This window comes from Aquarana catesbeiana, linkage group LG06 (assembly GCF_042186555.1).
Source record: "Aquarana catesbeiana isolate 2022-GZ linkage group LG06, ASM4218655v1, whole genome shotgun sequence".
NCBI lineage: Eukaryota > Metazoa > Chordata > Amphibia > Anura > Ranidae > Aquarana > Aquarana catesbeiana.
Genome location: NC_133329.1, coordinates 46,931,382 through 46,949,109, shown reverse-complemented (window position 1 = coordinate 46,949,109; position 17,728 = coordinate 46,931,382). Strand labels below are relative to the sequence as shown.

At 40.7% G+C, this 17,728-nt stretch overlaps 1 protein-coding gene across 6 annotated transcripts in view; it reads left to right on the top strand.

Annotated features, from left to right (window-relative positions):
- LOC141148368 (uncharacterized) overlaps positions 1-17,728 on the top strand; it is a 442,230-nt gene that overhangs the window by 10,902 nt on the left and 413,600 nt on the right. For 5 of the 6 annotated variants that reach the window (XM_073635781.1, XM_073635780.1, XM_073635782.1 and 2 more), the window contains exons 1-2: positions 1,715-1,755; positions 13,446-13,584. In XM_073635781.1, coding sequence (XP_073491882.1) covers positions 13,579-13,584 — 6 coding nt within the window. In that variant the 5' untranslated portion in view covers positions 1,715-1,755; positions 13,446-13,578. Of the gene's footprint in view, positions 1-1,714; positions 1,756-13,445; positions 13,585-17,728 lie in introns of those variants that run through there. The other variant, XM_073635779.1, reaches the window with a different exon arrangement.

The following is a 17,728-nucleotide window of genomic DNA, read 5'->3' as shown; positions in this document are numbered from 1 at the left end:
GTAGGTAGGTAGATATGTGAATAGATCAATATGTCCTTCACCGCACCACTGTGGTATTGTTAAAAATACGCGCTTACCAAACGGCAAGCTTAGGAAGCTTGCGACCTTAACCCGGTCGGGGCCTTTCAGGATGGACCATCAAGGAAAAGCACACCACCTTCGCTTTAGGATAAGCACGCTGTTCAGCAGTTATCACTGTATGTGAAGATGTAACCCCTGGCTAGGGATAAACCTCAGGAGAGGTATACCAAAGAAAAGAAGGAGAGCGACATAGCGTAATCCTGCTTTCACTATTTATTAAAATCAATAAAATTACACTTACATTTAGAAGGATAAACACAAGCACATAAGCCGGCCGGCTAGAAGCGAACGCCCGTCCTACAGACGGTAATGCAGAGCATCAGCACGTCAGCACGCCCGACGTACGTTTCGTCACACTCTGACGTCGTCTGGGGCACGGGCGACGCACTGACGTGTCGCATTAATATAGTAAACAACGTAACCAAGCCTCGTACTGAGGACGGGACCGGAAATCACCCTGCGTTCCACTAGTTTCGGGCGGATACCAGAGAAACGCCATCTTTTATGTGGGATTATGCATAACATCCTGTGCACGCTTTTAGTATACTGAAAACGGACCAACACATAATGCCAAATATAAATTAACATCATACGTAGGTTGATCATAGACTTGACAAAAAAATCAAATTTTAAGTAATTTAGTGAGAATAAAAAGTATATTGATTTTAATTAATTTTAATGAACTTTTTATTCTCACTAAATTACTTAAAATTTGATTTTTTTTGTCAAGTCTATGATCAACCTACGTATGATGTTAATTTATATTTGGCATTATGTGTTGGTCCGTTTTCAGTATACTAAAAGCGTGCACAGGATGTTATGCATAATCCCACATAAAAGATGGCGTTTCTCTGGTATCCGCCCGCAACTAGTGGAACGCAAGGTGATTTCCGGTCCCGTCCTCAGTACGAGGCTTGGTTACGCTGTTTACTATATTAATGAGACACGTCAGTGCGTCGCCCGTGCCCCAGACGACGTCAGAGTGTGATGAAACGTACGTCGGGCGTGCTGACGTGCTGACGCGCTGCATTACCGTCTGTAGGACGGGCGTTCGCTTCTAGCCGGCCGGCTTATGTGCTTGTGTTTATCCTAAATGTAAGTGTAATTTTATTGATTTTAATAAATAGTGAAAGCAGGATTACGCTATGTCGCTCTCCTTCTTTTCTTTGGTATACCTCTCCTGAGGTTTATCCCTAGCCAGGGGTTACATCTTCACATACAGTGATAACTGCTGAACAGCGTGCTTATCCTAAAGCGAAGGTGGTGTGCTTTTCCTTGATGGTCCATCCTGAAAGGCCCCGACCGGGTTAAGGTCGCAAGCTTCCTAAGCTTGCCGTTTGGTAAGCGCGTATTTTTAACAATACCACAGTGGTGCGGTGAAGGACATATTGATCTATTCACATATCTACCTACCTACGCTTCCCACTATATCCACTATCTAGGACCGATTTTGGATAGGACTTCCTACACCTTTGTTTATTATGCACTTTATATGAACTTTTGAGTCTATCTCGAGATTGGGTTTATTATTCAATTTATTTGATTTGTTATATCACATGTTTTTTGTCACAGCGCTGCTCTTCTTGTATTTATCTTTATAATATTGTATACTCAATAAACTTCTTTTGACAAGGAAAGTGACAGTACAGAAGCCGTGTCCACTCTCAGAGGAAGGTGAGTACACAATCTGCTTTCATATCTACAATGTAAAGTATATTTAACCACTTCAGCCCCAGAAGAATTTACCCCCTTCCTGACCAGAGTACTTTTTGCGATATGGCGCTGCGTCGCTTTAACTGACAATTGCGCGGTCATGCGACGTGGCTCCCAAACAAAGTTGACGCCCTTTTTTCCCCACAAATAGAGCTTCCTTTTGGTGGTATTTGATCACCTCTGCGGTTTTTATTTTTTGCGCTATAAACAAAAAAAGAGCGACAATTTTGAAAAAAAGCAATATTTTTTACTTTTTGCTATAATAAATATCCCCCCAAAATTATATTAAAAAAAATTTCTTTCCTCAGTTTAGGCCGATATGTATTCTTCTACATACTTTTGGTAAAAAATTATCAATCACAATAAGCATATATTGATTGGTTTGCACAAAAGTTATAGCGCCTACAAAATAGGGGATAGATTTATGGCATTTTTATTATGAATTTATTTTATTAGTAATGGTGGTGATCTGCGATTTTTATCATGACTGCGACATGATGGCGGACACAACGGACACTTTTTACACTATTTAGGGACCATTGTCGTTTATACAGCGATCAGTGCTATAAAAATGCACTGATTACTGTATAAATGACACTGGCAGGGAAGGGGTGTTTTCTAGCTGGTCTAAAGCCACTTTTGACGTAAAGGGACACTTTTTGGTTGCTATGGACAATCTCCAGTTTCCAGGCAGAAAGAACAGTATATGTAATAAAAAACTGCATGCAGGGCATGGACCAAAGCACTAGGGACAAAAGGGATGTGAAATAATTTCATACAGTACTGTAATCTGTAAGATTACAGTACTGTATGTGTTATGATTTTTACATTTTTTTGAATTTGCTGCCAGGCTCTGCCCCTGTGCGTCGCGACGCTCGCAGGGAACGGAGCCTGGCAAGGAGAGGCTTCGGGAGGAGGACGGAGCCCACGGACACTGCGGGGGACATTGCAGGAACCCGGGGACAAGGTAAGTGTACCGCTCCAGGATCCTGCAATGTAATCCCGAGTGTGGCTCGGGGTTACCGCTAATGGTGCTGAATTTTAACCCCGAGCCACACTCGGGAAAACCGCCAGGGAGGCTACAGGGGACGTACCTGTACGCCCATTTGCGCAGCCGTGCCATTGTGCCGACGTATATCATCGTGCACTGGTCGGCAAGTGGTTAAAGTGTAAGCCAAAATTTTTGCTGTTGTTTTGGAGTATAGGAGGGCTGAAACCCCTGTCAGGTTTTTACTGATGTTTGTGTCCCCACTGGGGAGATTCATCTACTTTAGTTGTTGTGGTCACTGATATCTCAGAGACAGAAAGTGATGGGAATATAAAATGTGTCACCAGAACAAGAATAGAGGGGAAATCTTCAATAGGTTACCATGTTCTGGTAGCCCCAGTCTAAGGGGGAGACCCTCAAACTTGGTCTGTTTTTAAAGCGGAGCTCAACCCAAAAGAGGAAACTCCGCTTGTCTGCCTCCCCTCCCCCATCCGCTGCCACATTTGGCACCCTTTTGGGGGGGGAACCTGGTTTTGACAGGTACCCCCTCCCACTTCCACCCCCCCTCCTTTCCCCGCAGCCACCCCCATTCACAGAACACAGCGCACTTCGCGCATTCGCAGTAGGGAACCGGCTGTTAAGCCGCAAGGCTGCGCTGCCAGTTTCCCTTTGTAGAGATGGCGGTGATAGCACCCGATAGCTGATTGAAAAATCGGCTGGGGTGTGGACAATGCTTGATTCCTGGACAGGTAAGTGTCCTAATATTAAGAGTCAGCAGCTACAGTATTTGTAGCTGTTGACTTCAATTTTTTTTTCCTAAGGAGCCTGGAGCTCCTCTTTAAGCACTTCAGCCCAGGAAGATTTACCCCCTTAGTGACCAGGCCATTTTTTGCGATACGGCACTGCGTTACTTTAACTGACAACTGCGCAGTCCTGCCATGCTGTACCCAGATAAATAATAATATTGATGTCTTTTTTTCCCCACAAATAAAGCTTTCTTTTGGTGGTATTTGATCACCTCTGCGGTTTTTATTGTCGTTCTATAAACAAAAAAAGAGCGACAATTTTGAAAAAAAAACAAAACAATATTTTTTTCTTTCTGCTATAAAACATATCCAATAAAAAAAAAATAAAAATCAAATTTCTTCATCAATTTACAGTTATAGTGTCTACAAATGATGGGATATTTTTATGGAATTTTAAATTTTTTTTACTCGCAATGGCGGCAATCGGCGATTTTTAGCGGGACTGCGACATTGCAGCTGCGGACAAATTGGACACCTAACTGACATTTTTGACACTTTTTTGGGGACCAGTGACACTAATAGGGATGAGCCCGATGTTCGAGTCGAACATTGGGTGTTCGCCTGTTTGCCGAATAGCGAACAATATGCGGTGTTTGCGGCAAATTCGAAAGCCGCAAAACCCTGTTAACCGCCTGCCGACCGCCGGCCGTCAATTGACGGCCAGGCGGCGCAGCTCTCGTTGCGGGTGGGCGTCATATGACGTCCTCGCATTCCTAGGCCACCAGGGGGCGCGCGCGCCCGCCGTGTCCCTAGGCACCCGGTGCGCGTGCCCGGCGGCCGCGATGTCTGCCGGGCACCCGCGATTACCGGTAACACAGCAGGACCATGGATCTGTGTGTGTAAACACACAGATCCACGGTCCTGTCAGAGGAGAGGAGACCAATGGTATGTTCCCAGTACAGCGGAACACCGATCGGTCTCCTCCCCTAGTGAGTTCCCGCCCCCTACAGTTAGAATCACTCCCTAGCAACACAGTTAACCCCTCGATCACCACCTAGTGTTAACCCCTTCACTGCCTGTCACATTTATACAGTAATCAATGCATTTTTATAGCACGGATCGCTGTATAAATGTGAATGGTCCCAAATATGTGTCAAAAGTGTCCGATGTGTCCGCCGCAATATCGCAGTCACGATAAAAATCACAGATCGCTCGCCATTAATAGAAAAAAAAAAAAAAAATGTTATAAAACTATCCTCTATTTTGTAGACGCTATAACTTTTGCGCAAACCAATCTATATACGCTTATTGCAATTTTTTTTCACCAAAAATATGTACAAGAATACATATCGGCCTAAACTGAGAAAACATTTGTTTTAAAGAAAAAAAAATTGGATATTTATTATCGCAAAAGGTAAAAATTATTGTGTTTTTTTTAAAACTTGTCACTATTCTTTTGTTTATAGCGCAAAAAATAAAAACCGCAGAGGTGATCAAATGCCACCAAAAGAAAGCTCTATTTGTGGGGAAAAATGATAACAATTTCATTTGGGTACAGTGTTGTATGACCGCGCAATTGTCATTCAAAGTGTGACAGCGCTGAAAGCTGAAAAATGGCTTGGGCAGGAAGGGGGTGAAAATGCCCAGTATTGAGGTGGTTAAAGTCTATTGGACACTAACATAAAAAAATCAAAAGTGTTCATTTTAAAGGCTTATATGCAAGTTATTGCCATAAAAAGTGTTTGGGGACCCGGGTCCTGCCCCAGGGGACATCGATCAATGCAAAAAGAAGTTTTAAAAACTGACGTTTTTTCGGGAGCAGTGATTTTAATAAGGCTTAAAATGAAACAACAAAAATGAAATATTCCTTTAAATATCATACCTGGGGGGTGTCTATAGTATTCCTGTAAAGTAGCGCATGTTTCCCGTGTTTAGAACAGTCCGAGAGCAAAATGACATTTCTAAAGGGAAAAAAAGTATTTTAAAACTGATCGCAGCTGTAATGAATTGTCGGGTCTCGGCAATATAGATGAAAAATCATTGAAAAAAAACGCCATGGGTTCCCCCCAGTCCATTACCAGGGCCTTTGGGTATGCAATGAATATTAAGGGGAACCCCAAATCAAAATTAAAAAAAAAATTGCGTGGGGCCCCCCCCAAAATCCATACCAGGCCCTTCAGGTCCGGTATGGATATTAAGGAAAACTCTGCACCAACTCTTTTTAAAAAATGGTGTAGGGGTCCCCCCAAAATCCATAGCAGACCCTTATCCGAGCACGCAACCTGGCAGGCTGCAGGAAAAGAGGGGGGGACAAGAGAGCCCCCTCTTGAACCGTACCAGGCCACATGCCCTCAACATAGGGATGGTGCTTTGGGGTAGCCCCCCAAAGCACCTTGTCCCTGTGTTGATGGGGACAAAGCCTCATCCCCAAAACCCTTGCCTGGTGGTTGTGGGGGTCTGCGGGCGGGGGGCTTATCGGAATCTGGAGGCCCCCTTTAACAAGGGGACCCCCAGATCCCGGTCCCCTTAAAAAAAAAAAATGTCAAGCAATATCCATTCATCTTCTTTCAGATTCCGATAAGCCCCCTGCCCGCAGACCCACACAACCACCAGGCAAGGGTTGTGGGGATAAGGCCCTTCTCCCCATCAACATAGGGACAAGGTGCTTTGGGGGGCAACTCTGAAGCACCCTCCCAATGTTGAGGGCATGTATCCTGGTACGGTTCAGGAGGGGGGTGCTCTCTCGTCCCCCCTCTTTTCCTGCAGCCTGCCAAGTTGCGTGCTCGGATAAGGGTCTGGTATGAATTTTGGGGGGGACCCTACACCAATTTTTAAAAAAATTTTGGTGAAGGGTTCCCCTTAATATCCATACCATGACCTAAAGGGCCTGGTATGGATTTTGGGGAGACCCCCACATACTTTTTTTAACCATTTAAGGACCAGCCTCGTTTTGGATTTTAGGTGTTTACATGTTTAAAACAGGTTTTTCTGCTAGAAAATTACTTAGAACCCCCAAACATTATATATGGTTTTTCTTCTAACACCCTAGAGAATACAATGGCGGTCATTGCAATACTTTTTTTTGCACCGTATTTGCGCAGCGGTCTTATAAACGCACTTTTTTTGGAAAAAATTTTTTGAACAAAAAAATAAAACAGTAAAGTTATCCCAATTTTTTTTTATATTGTGAAATATAATGTTACGCCAAGTAAATTGATACCCAACATGTCATGCTTGAAAATTGCGCCCGCTCGTGGAATGGCGTCAAACTTACCCTCAAAAATCTCCATAGGCGACGTTTAAAAAATTCTACAGGTTGCATATTTTGTGCTACAGAGGAGGTCTAGGGCTAGCATTATTGCTCTCGCTCTACCGGTCGCGGCGATACCTCACATGTGTGGTTTGACCACCGTTTTCATATGCGGGCGCTACTCGCGTATGCGTTCGCTTCTGCGCGCAAGCTCGTCGGGACAGGGGGGTTTAAAAAAATTTTTTTTTTATTTTTATTATTTATTTTACAATATTTTATTTATTTTTACACTGTTTAAAAAAAAATAAAAAATTGTGTCACTTTTATTCCTATTACAAGGAATGTAAACATCCCTTGTAATAGAAAAAAGCATGGCAGGACCTCTTAAATATGAGATCTGGGGTCAAAAAGACCTCAGATCTCATATTTACACTAAAATGCAATAAAAAAAAAAAAAAGTCATTTAGAAAAATTACATTTGAAAAAATATGCCTTTAAGAGGCTTGGACGGAAGTGACGTTTTGACGTCGCTTCCGCCCAGCAGTGTCATGGAGACGAGTGAGCGCCATCTTGGCCTCACTTGTCTCCAGACAAACCACGGAAGAGGACGCGATCGCCTCCGCCACTACCGACGGCTCCGGTAAGCGGCGGAGGGCATCGGATCGCGGCGGGAGGGGGGGGCCCTCTCCCGCCACCGATAAAAGTGATCTCGCGGCGAATCCGCCACAGGGACCACTTTTATCTGAAAGCCGGCCGCCGCACGAAAACGGGGATACCGGGGTTATGGCAGCTAGCTGCTGCCATAACAACGATATCCCCGTTCAAACTTAGGACGTATATAGTCGTGCGGCGGTCGGGAAGTGGTTAAAAAATGTTGGTTCAGGGTTTCCCTTAATATTTATACCAGACCCAAAGGGCCCGGTAATGGACTGGGGGGGGGGGACTATGCCTTTTTTTTTCCAATCAGTTTTATCTATATTGCTGAGGCCCGACAATTCATTATAGCCGCGATCAGTTTTAAAAGACAATTTTTCCTTTAGAAATGTCATTTTGTGCAGGGACTGTTCTAAACACGGGAAAAATGCGCCACTTTACAGGCATACTATAGACACCCCCCAGGTACGATATTTAAAAGGAATATTTTTAACTTTTATTGTTTCACTTTAAGCATTATTAAAATCACTGCTCCCGAAAAAACGTCCGTTTTTAAAACTTTTTTTGCATTGATCCATATCCCCTGGGGCAAGACACGGGTCCCCAAACACTTTTTATGACAATAACTTGCATATAAGCCTTTAAAATTACACTTTTGATTATTCATGTTCGTGTCCCATAGACTAACGGTGTTTGTGTGTTCTTCCGGATCTTTTGCCTGTTCGCATGTTCTGGTGCGAACCGAACCAGAGGGTGTTTGGCTCATCCTTAGACACTAATACAGTGATCAGTGCAAAAAATATGCACTGTCACTGTACTAATGACTCTGGCAGGGAAGGGGTTAAAATCGGGCGATAAAGGGGTTAAGCGTGTCCCTTGGGGATGCTTACTAACTGTGTGGGGGATGGACTGACTGGGAGAACACAGAGATGCTTAGCAGGAACAAAAGATCTCTATGTTCTCCCCTGTCAGAACAGCAATCTGCCTTGCTTACATAGGCTGATTGGCTCCTCCTCTGTCCAATCGGTGTGCGCTCCCCGGAGCCTACTGCACGAAACGACTTTCAGGTAAATATTTTCACGCAGCCCAGCCGCCTTACATATTTACATAGTTAGTAAGGTTGAATAAAATCACCAGTCCATCCAGTTCAACCTGAGTGAGTGTGGGTGCGTGTCTACAATTGTCCCTATCCCTGTACATTGTGTCTCATTAAGATGCTCATCTATTATATTAAAAGTGGGGAAAGATGGTAGTTGCTCTGTGATGAAAAGGGGAGAGGGGGGGGTTACAAAACTAACTAAAATGGCAAAGTAAACTAGAAGAGAGAAGTCACGTGACGTGACGATACGCGTTAGGATTGGAGCACGGGACGCAGCCACAGACAGACAAAAGGAGACGAGCTCGGCGCTCGTAGTTACTACACGCTGCAGAATTGTTTTTAATGTAAGTTGATTGGACTTTTTACCTAATAAATATACATTTTTAATACGGGATCACGCTATGTGCGTCTCTTTCCCTTTACACTGTACTACTCTACCCGACGAACACTGAGGAGAGAGGTATGGGGATCAATTCCAGTTTCCAGGCACAGGGACAGATTCCAGTTTGGTGACAGCCCTGGAGGCATACGAGCTCGGCGCTCGTGGATATATGCCTACGCTCACTTCATGCAAGTGAGTGCAACCTTCTATCCCTGTGTGTCTTACCCCCCCTCCACTGTGGTCGTCGCAGAGCCATTTTACATGCTTTATATTCTATTTTATATTTCGCCTGGCATGTTCATCATTAATACTTGTATACACAGACCGTCTACACCTGCGGGTCATTTGCAAACACAAGCTGTATACCTTACAGCTGTAAGGTAAGCGGCTTGCATACACAGAGGTGTCCTCACTGAAGATCCCCCCTCCCTTCACAATTGGGACTGTTTTTTGATCACAAGTTTGTGTTTTGGACTTGATGCTAATACTGTTTTCTTATTGGGATTTGTCACTTGTAGTCCATCAGGATTTGGCATGTTTTTTGTTTATGGGGCACTAGCCCACATGCAACTGTGATTCATTTTATATAGTTTTTGCATTATATCAGTTTGGATTGTGCCATCATTATATTTTGGTTTGCACATGTATTCATTGCTTTATTTTATTTAAGCATTCACTGTTTCACATATACTTTTCATTCATCAGGCTTTGTCTGCCCGTAACACATTCATTACGTTGATTAGCCACTTTGCACTGCACTGTATCCTCACTATCTTTGTATTTAGGATCCTTTCATGCACTTGCCCTCTCTCTTCTAGTATACTTTGCCATTTTAGTTAGTTTTGTAACCCCCCCCCCTCTCCCCTTTTCATCACAGCGCAACTACCATCTTTCCCCACTTTTGTTTCATTTGTCCTACTCTGGATCAGTACATAGGTGTTGCAGCAGTGTTTCTTTAGCGTAGGCCTCGCCTCCCCCGACAGCGCAGGAGTTTCCATTTTTTTTTTCATCTATTATATTATTGTTTATTTAAGGTACCCATATAGCGCCATCAATTTATGCAGCGTTCCACACATATATCGCACACTCACATCGGTCCCTACCCTCAAGGAGCCCACAATCCAAGGTCCCCAACTCACATTCATATACTAGGGCCAATTTTTGGACAGAAGCCAATTAACCTACCAGCATGTCTTTGTGTGGAAGGCGGTCCAGAAGTGGTTAAACTTCCTGCTATGTCTGTGAGGCAGGAAATGAATAGAAAATCTCCCCAATTAGACACAAACAGCTAAAAAAAAAAAGATTGTAATCCTTCCTTATGCTATCCAGAACTGAAAATGTGATTTAGATTTAAGCTGTCTATACACGACTAGGATTTCATTCAAAATTTAAATGGTTAGTGGGATCAAATAGATGTTTGCCTTTGACAGCAGCGATGAGAAAATTCAAAAAGGAGTTGCATGGAAAATTTGTCCCAATCAATCAAAGTTCTAACAATGAATGTTATTTTAGTTCAGGAAATTAAATTCATTCCAAAATCAAATGTTAAAAATGTAACTAAAGATAATTTTTGTTTTTAGTTTTGAATAGAGTGCTGAATTTATACCAGTCCGGATGAAGCGTGTCCTGAGCACGCTCCATAGGGCTCCATTAACACCTATGCAGTTTGCTTTGTTAGCGTTTCTGTAGTGCTTTTTGCTCTGCTTTTGTACAGCGATTTGCATTTTGCGTTTTTTTATGCTTTTTTTTTTTTTGGGCAGATTAAAAACCTCAAAACGCAAATCACAGCAAAATCACAGTAAAAACGCACTACATGTTTTTCTGCAGCTTCTTCATTGAAGTCTATTGAACCTAAAAAAAAAAAAAAAAAAAAAGCAGCATTTTACGTTTAAAAAAGTCCCCGACCCTTTCCAAAAACGCAAAGGGACAGAAATGTTTGATGTGAACGTGTTGCGTAGGAACTCATGTTAAAAATAATGTCCTGCATTTCTACAAAAAGCTTGAAAAAAACGCATTGGTGTGATCCGAGAATTATGCCTTATGTATAGATTTTCATTCGAAAATTTTCATTTTAAGAACAGTCGTTTGATTTTCTAATCGTTATTGGGGTCAAATTGATGTTTGCTTTCAAACGCAGTGACGGGAAAATTTGAAGGGGCGGGAAGGAAAACTTTTCTCGATCAAACTAATTTTTGGGAAGTGTATGTAGTTATCGTTCAGAAATTACAGAAATTACATTCATTTTGAAATTGTTTTTAAATGCAATAGACAGTTCTCAAAAGACACTCGTCCGTTCATTGAATGCGCAAAGAATTTTCATACAAATGTTCATGCAAATATTCTCGTCCAAAAATCTATACGTGTATGGCCAGCATAGGGGTATCCTATTACTCTACCAGTAGATAAAGAGCGCGGCTTCAACCAAGTTTTATTATACAATTAGTAACCCCAATGACAGGATTACACAGAGATCACACATTTCAAGAAGTACGCTTAAGCCGGCTATAGATGGATCGAATCTCGTTCGGTTTAACAGGGAGTGGATGAGATTTGTTCCAACTATGGGCAGGCTGGTTGTACTGAAGTCAATCCATTGATCGACTTTGTGCAACCAGCCTGTCAGATTTTTCATACGTGATTACTGCTGGTGGCTATAGCAACGAACATTGTGTTCATGCGGCAGGGTAGGTTTCCTACCGGCAGGTCACAATAGCTCTGCCGGAGGGATTACCCCATCAGCACTGACTGTGTTGATCGAGCAATCTAGCAATTTTCTATCCCGCAACCACAAGAAAGAATTTTTCATCATCTACAGTGCAACCGGAAAGTATTCACAGCGCTTCACTTTTTCCACATGTTATGGTACAGCCTTATTCCAAATGGACTGTGATACTTATATACATGGGATTTTTTTCCCTGTTTTTTATTTTTAATAAATTTGCAAATATTTCAAACAAAACTGCTTTCACATTGTCATTATGGGTTATTGTTTGTAGAATTTTGAGGAAAATAATGAATTTAATCCATTTTTGGAATAAGGCTGTAACATAACAAAATGTGTAAAAAGTGAAGCGCTGTGAATACTTTTTGGATGCACTGTATGGCTTGCCTTAGGCCGGCCATACACAGTTTGAATCTCGGCCGGTTGGAACCATCGAACCATGCTGGCTCGATAAAGCTTTGGTGGTGATTCGATGAAGCTTTGCTGAAGCTTTGTTGATACTTTGGTGTTGCTTTGATGAAGCTTTAGTGGTGCTTCAATGAAGATTCGGTGATGTTTTGGTGAAGCGTCGGTGATGCTTCCGTAATGCTCTTTTGAGGCCGAGTTCACACTGTAACCCGCTGCGAATCCGATAGAAAATGTCCGATGGAGCCCACATACGGTCGGAATTTCCGACAACACGCTCCGATCTGACATTTTCCATCCGACCGTGTGTATGGGGCAATACTTGCAAGTTCTCCAAAACAAGGCGAAGTTAAAGCTGAATTAAAGCCTCTCAAAATCCACAGGTGCTTCAAGCAAGCTTTATCATAGAGTTCTATGGAGGCTTTAAAGCACCACTAAAGCGACATGGGGTATAATTTTTGAAGCAAAGCTGAAGCAAAGCAAAAGCAAGGTGTGAACAGGACTGTAAGCTAACCATTTTATTTTTTGACAGGAGCTTTGACTGGCCTTTAGAGAGCTTTAAGGGCTGGTTTACACTTGCCTCAAAACAAAAACCTCGGACACACTTTGTTAAAGCTCTCTGAATGCCAGTCAAAGCTCCTGTCACAAAATAAAATGGTTAGCTTATAGTCCTGTTTACACCTTGCTTTTGCTTGGTGCTTCCATGAGGTTTCCATGAGGCTTTGATGAGGCTTTGTGGGGCTTCAAGCGAGCTTTGCCATAGACTTCTATGGAGGCTTTGAAGCACCACTAAAGTGACATGGGGTATAATTTTTGAAGCAAAGCCGAAGCAAAGCAAAAGCAAGGTGCAAACAGGACTGTAAGCTAATCATTGTAGTTAGTGACAGGAGCTTTGACTGGCGTTCAGAGAGCATTAACAATGTGTGTCCGAAGCCTTGTTTTGAAGCAAAGTGTAAACTAGCCCTACGTGTATTTAGATGGGAGGTCAGGTGGGTGATAAAACCTCAGTTCAACTGCTCACTTTTACTGCCTCTCCTTCTCCCCCAACAGTGTGAAAGAGCCCCTAATCCTAAACAAGATCTGTCCATCACTATCAGTACTATGGTGTGGCTGCCGTCATGGGCTTGTTTATCACCCATCACTCTCTGGGTGTACATTGTATGTTCAGGGAGGTGAAGTGGTTAATGGGACTTCTATATATCTATCTGGAGTTCCTCTTTAACATTAACAGGTGAACATGCTAGGATCTGTAGTAGTCAGTTTGGAGAAGTCAGGCAGAGGATGGAGTCCGGTTCTGGGCTCTGCTATAATCATATTATTACACAATGACAAGGACAGGGGGGTGCATGTTACAGGTGACTGATCTTCATGCCTATTTTCTCTTGTCCCTATTGTTTGAAAACAGTGAGAATCCCGTGACACTGCTGGGGAAGCGGGAAATTTGAACCTTCAACAGAACAGCAAACAAAATCTTTGAATTACCAGATCAGGACAAGTGACACCATCTGTACAGTAGACGAGCGACTTCCCTCATCACAATGGAGGTAAGTGTTCAATATGCTCTCCATAACCACTTGCCTACTCACCACTACTAACCACTCACCCACTTCCTGTCCAGGCCAATTTTCAGTTTTCAGCGCTGTTGCACTTTGAATGACAATTGCGCGGTCATGCTACACTGTACACATATGACATTTTTATCATGTTTTCACACAAATAGAGATTCCTTTTGGTGGTATTTAATCATTGCTGGGTTTTTTTATCTTTTGCTAAACAAATGAATATAGACTGAAACATTTGGAAAAAAAAAAACTTTCATAGTTTGTTATAAAAGTTTGCAAACAGGTAATTATTCTCCTTCACTGATGGGCCCTGATGAGGCAGCACTGATAAGCTGCACTGATGGGCACTGATGAGCAGTATTCATTTTGTCAGCTAAAACATTTTAGTCGACTAAATGAATACTATTTTAGTCGACTAAAATACGACTAAAAGTAAAACAATTGAGATGACTAAAATACGACTAAGGCCTCTTTCACACGAGCGATCCGTTCAGGTCCGCCTGTCAGTTTTTTAGGTGCAGACAAGACAGAGAAAATAAATCACCGCTCAGGAGAACTTGCTTTCAGGTGTGTGTTAGTGAATCCTTCAGAGGAGGGGAGTCCCAGGTGCTGGCTAAATGCAAATTGAAGCAGGGTTTGAAACAAGAAAATCTGGATGCCGCACACCGGATAAAGTTGAAAACATCTTCTTTATTGTAAAACTTGGATCATAAAAAACAGGACAATCAGGCGGGTGGTACAGACACAGCTGATGCGTTTCGCGCTTTAGTTCGAGCGCTTACTCATAGCTGACAAATATTGGGATGACTGTCTTATATATCTTAATAAGAGATACCACATGACTTCATGGTCACTCATCTAATGGATATCAGCTGAAAGCTAATTGTGCAAAGTCTCGGCATCTGCTATCAAAGACATGTGCTACCCAATAAGAAAAAAACTCTTATGGATATAACTTTTTAAAACAACAACGAATACATAGAAATATAATACACACACACACACATATATATGTATGTGTTTGAATATGTGGGTGAAGTGAGATAAACACACAATATGTATGAACAAAGGGGGAGTGTAGTGCAACTTAATTGTGTTAAAACAAAATGCAAAAAAGCACAGCAACAAATGACTGAAAAATTAGTGAGTGAAAAAAACTGTATATATGTAAAAAAAGTGTAAAAGTGTGTGGACCTGAATTTATATGTAAAACGCATGACTACAGCAGTGTATGTGCACTACTAGTAAAAAAATATAATAAATACATAAATAAGTAAAAATGAAAATAAATAAATATGTGCATTAATAATTGATAGTGAAAATTGAATATGTGCACCAATAGATAATGCAATGTAGCAATATGCATTAAAAAATGACAATAATGAAAAAATATTAATAATAATAAAAAAGTGAAGATGAAAATAGAATGGGATATAGTGAAAGAAACTAATAAGATAGAATTTGAAAGATAAAATCCAAATTGTAATTGTATATGTATACAAGCCGGTAAAATGTCAAAGCATGGGATGCATAATAAAATAAACAGCCAAATTATTTGGTCAAACCAGTGTATATACATAAACGTGGTTTTGATTCCAAGATAGTATATAAAATATAAATAAAAAGATGAATAAAAGAAAATGTCAAATAACTAAACAGGAACTATGTTATGGTGCTATCAGTTTAAGTGATAAATTGTGCATGTAAATCGGCTTGTGTATGAATGTGTCAAAAGCCCATCAGAGCGATCGCAACTAAAACTGAAGTGTCTTGTGTGTAGCAATCAATCCGGGCGATTGATCATGAATAGAGATCTGCCCGTGTGTGGGCATACCAAAACCCATCGATGTGATCACAGAAACCATATTATGGTGCTGTCCATCTAAATGATTAGTTGTGAACAGGAATCGGTTTGTGTGTAGATGTATTAAAGCCTGTCAAAGTGCACGCATCTAAAAGGTAGAATGCCTTATGTATAGCAATTAGTTTAAGTAGTTGATCCTGAATACAGATCGGTTTGTGTGTGGGTATATCAAAACCTGTCTAAGCAATCACATATAAAATTGAGATGCTTTGTATGTAACACAAGGTTTATAAGCAGTGGGTGGCGGTCCCACCACAGACCAAGTGTGTAAAAAAGGGGTTGTCAAAGTAATGAATAAACATAGATGTAAGTATGGTATAGATGGAGCAATAGAAACATATAAAGTGCCCTGCGATGTGATGTAAAACTGCATATGATAGAGCAACGATGTCTCTGCGGACTTGGATTCGCATCAATTTTCCAGGTGTCTACCTGCGTATTGATATATTATTAATATTCTACTTACTGAATGCATTATCATCTGGATCATGTATTAGTGTGCTCACAGTTTCTGTACATTTTAATGTGAATTACTAGATGGTCAGCTGTTTAGTGGTCCGGCATCTGCTGACATGTATTGCTTAATATAATCCTTTACACGAGACACAATTAACACAACATTCAGCATATTGTTATTTGTTGTGGCTCAATATTTACTCCCGTTTTTTTGCAACATCTTTACCCTCTACAGCCAGCTTACATACCACATACACAACTGCCGTTCCTATTGAAACTTTGTATCACACTGCTATACTCACTGATACATTTCTATTTAAACATCCATGCCCACTCTTTATTCTTAATGTTGTCCTTATTTGCTGAATAGCTTGATGCGCTCCCAGTCCACAGAGACATCGTTGCTCTATCATATGCAGTTTTACATCACATCGCAGGGCACTTTATATGTTTCTATTGCTCCAGCTATACCATACTTACATCTATGTTTATTCATTACTTTGACAACCCCTTTTTTACACACTTGGTCTGTGGTGGGACCGCCACCCACTGCTTATAAACCTTGTGTTACATACAAAGCATCTCAATTTTATATGTGATTGCTTAGACAGGTTTTGATATACCCACACACAAACCGATCTCTATTCAGGATCAACTACTTACACTAATTGCTATACATAAGGCATTCTACCTTTAGATGCGTGCACTTTGACAGGCTTTAATACATCTACACACAAACCGATTCCTGTTCACAACTAATCATTTAGATTGACAGCACCATAATATGGTTTCTGTGATCACATCGATGGGTTTTGGTATGCCCACACACGGGCAGATCTCTATTCATGATCAATCGCCCGGATTGATTGCTACACACAAGACACTTCAGTTTTAGTTGCGATCACTCTGATGGGCTTTTGACACATTCATACACAAGCCGATTTACATGCACAATTTATCACTCAAACTGATAGCACCATAACATAGTTCCTGTTTAGTTATTTGACATTTTCTTTTATTCATCTTTTTATTTATATTTTATATACGATCTTGGAAACAAAACCACGTTTATGTATATACACTGGTTTGACCAAATAATTTGGCTATTTATTTTATTATGCATCCCATGCTTTGATATTTAAAGGGCTTGTATACATATACAATTACAATTTGGATTTTATCTTTCAAATTCTATCTTATTAGTTTCTTTCACTATATCCCATTCTATTTTCATCTTCACTTTTTTATTATTATTAATATTTTTTCATTATTGTCATTTTTTAATGCATATTGCTACATTGCATTATCTATTGGTGCACATATTCAATTTTCACTATCAATTATTAATGCACATATTTATTTATTTTCATTTTTACTTATTTATGTATTTATTATATTTTTTTACTAGTAGTGCACATACACTGCTGTAGTCATGCGTTTTACATATAAAATTCAGGTCCACACACTTTTACACTTTTTTTACATATATACAGTTTTTTCACTCACTAATTTTTCACTCATTTGTTGCTGTGCTTTTTTGCATTTTGTTTTAACACAATTAAGTTGCACTACACTCCCCCTTTGTTCATACATATTGTGTGTTTATCTCACTTCACCCACATATTCAAACACATACATATATATATGTGTGTGTGTGTGTGTGTGTGTGTGTGTGTGTGTGTGTGTGTGTGTGTGTGTGTGTGTGTGTATATATATATATATATATATATATATATATATATATATATATATATATATATATATATATATATATATATATATAATGTATTCATTGTTGTTTTAAAA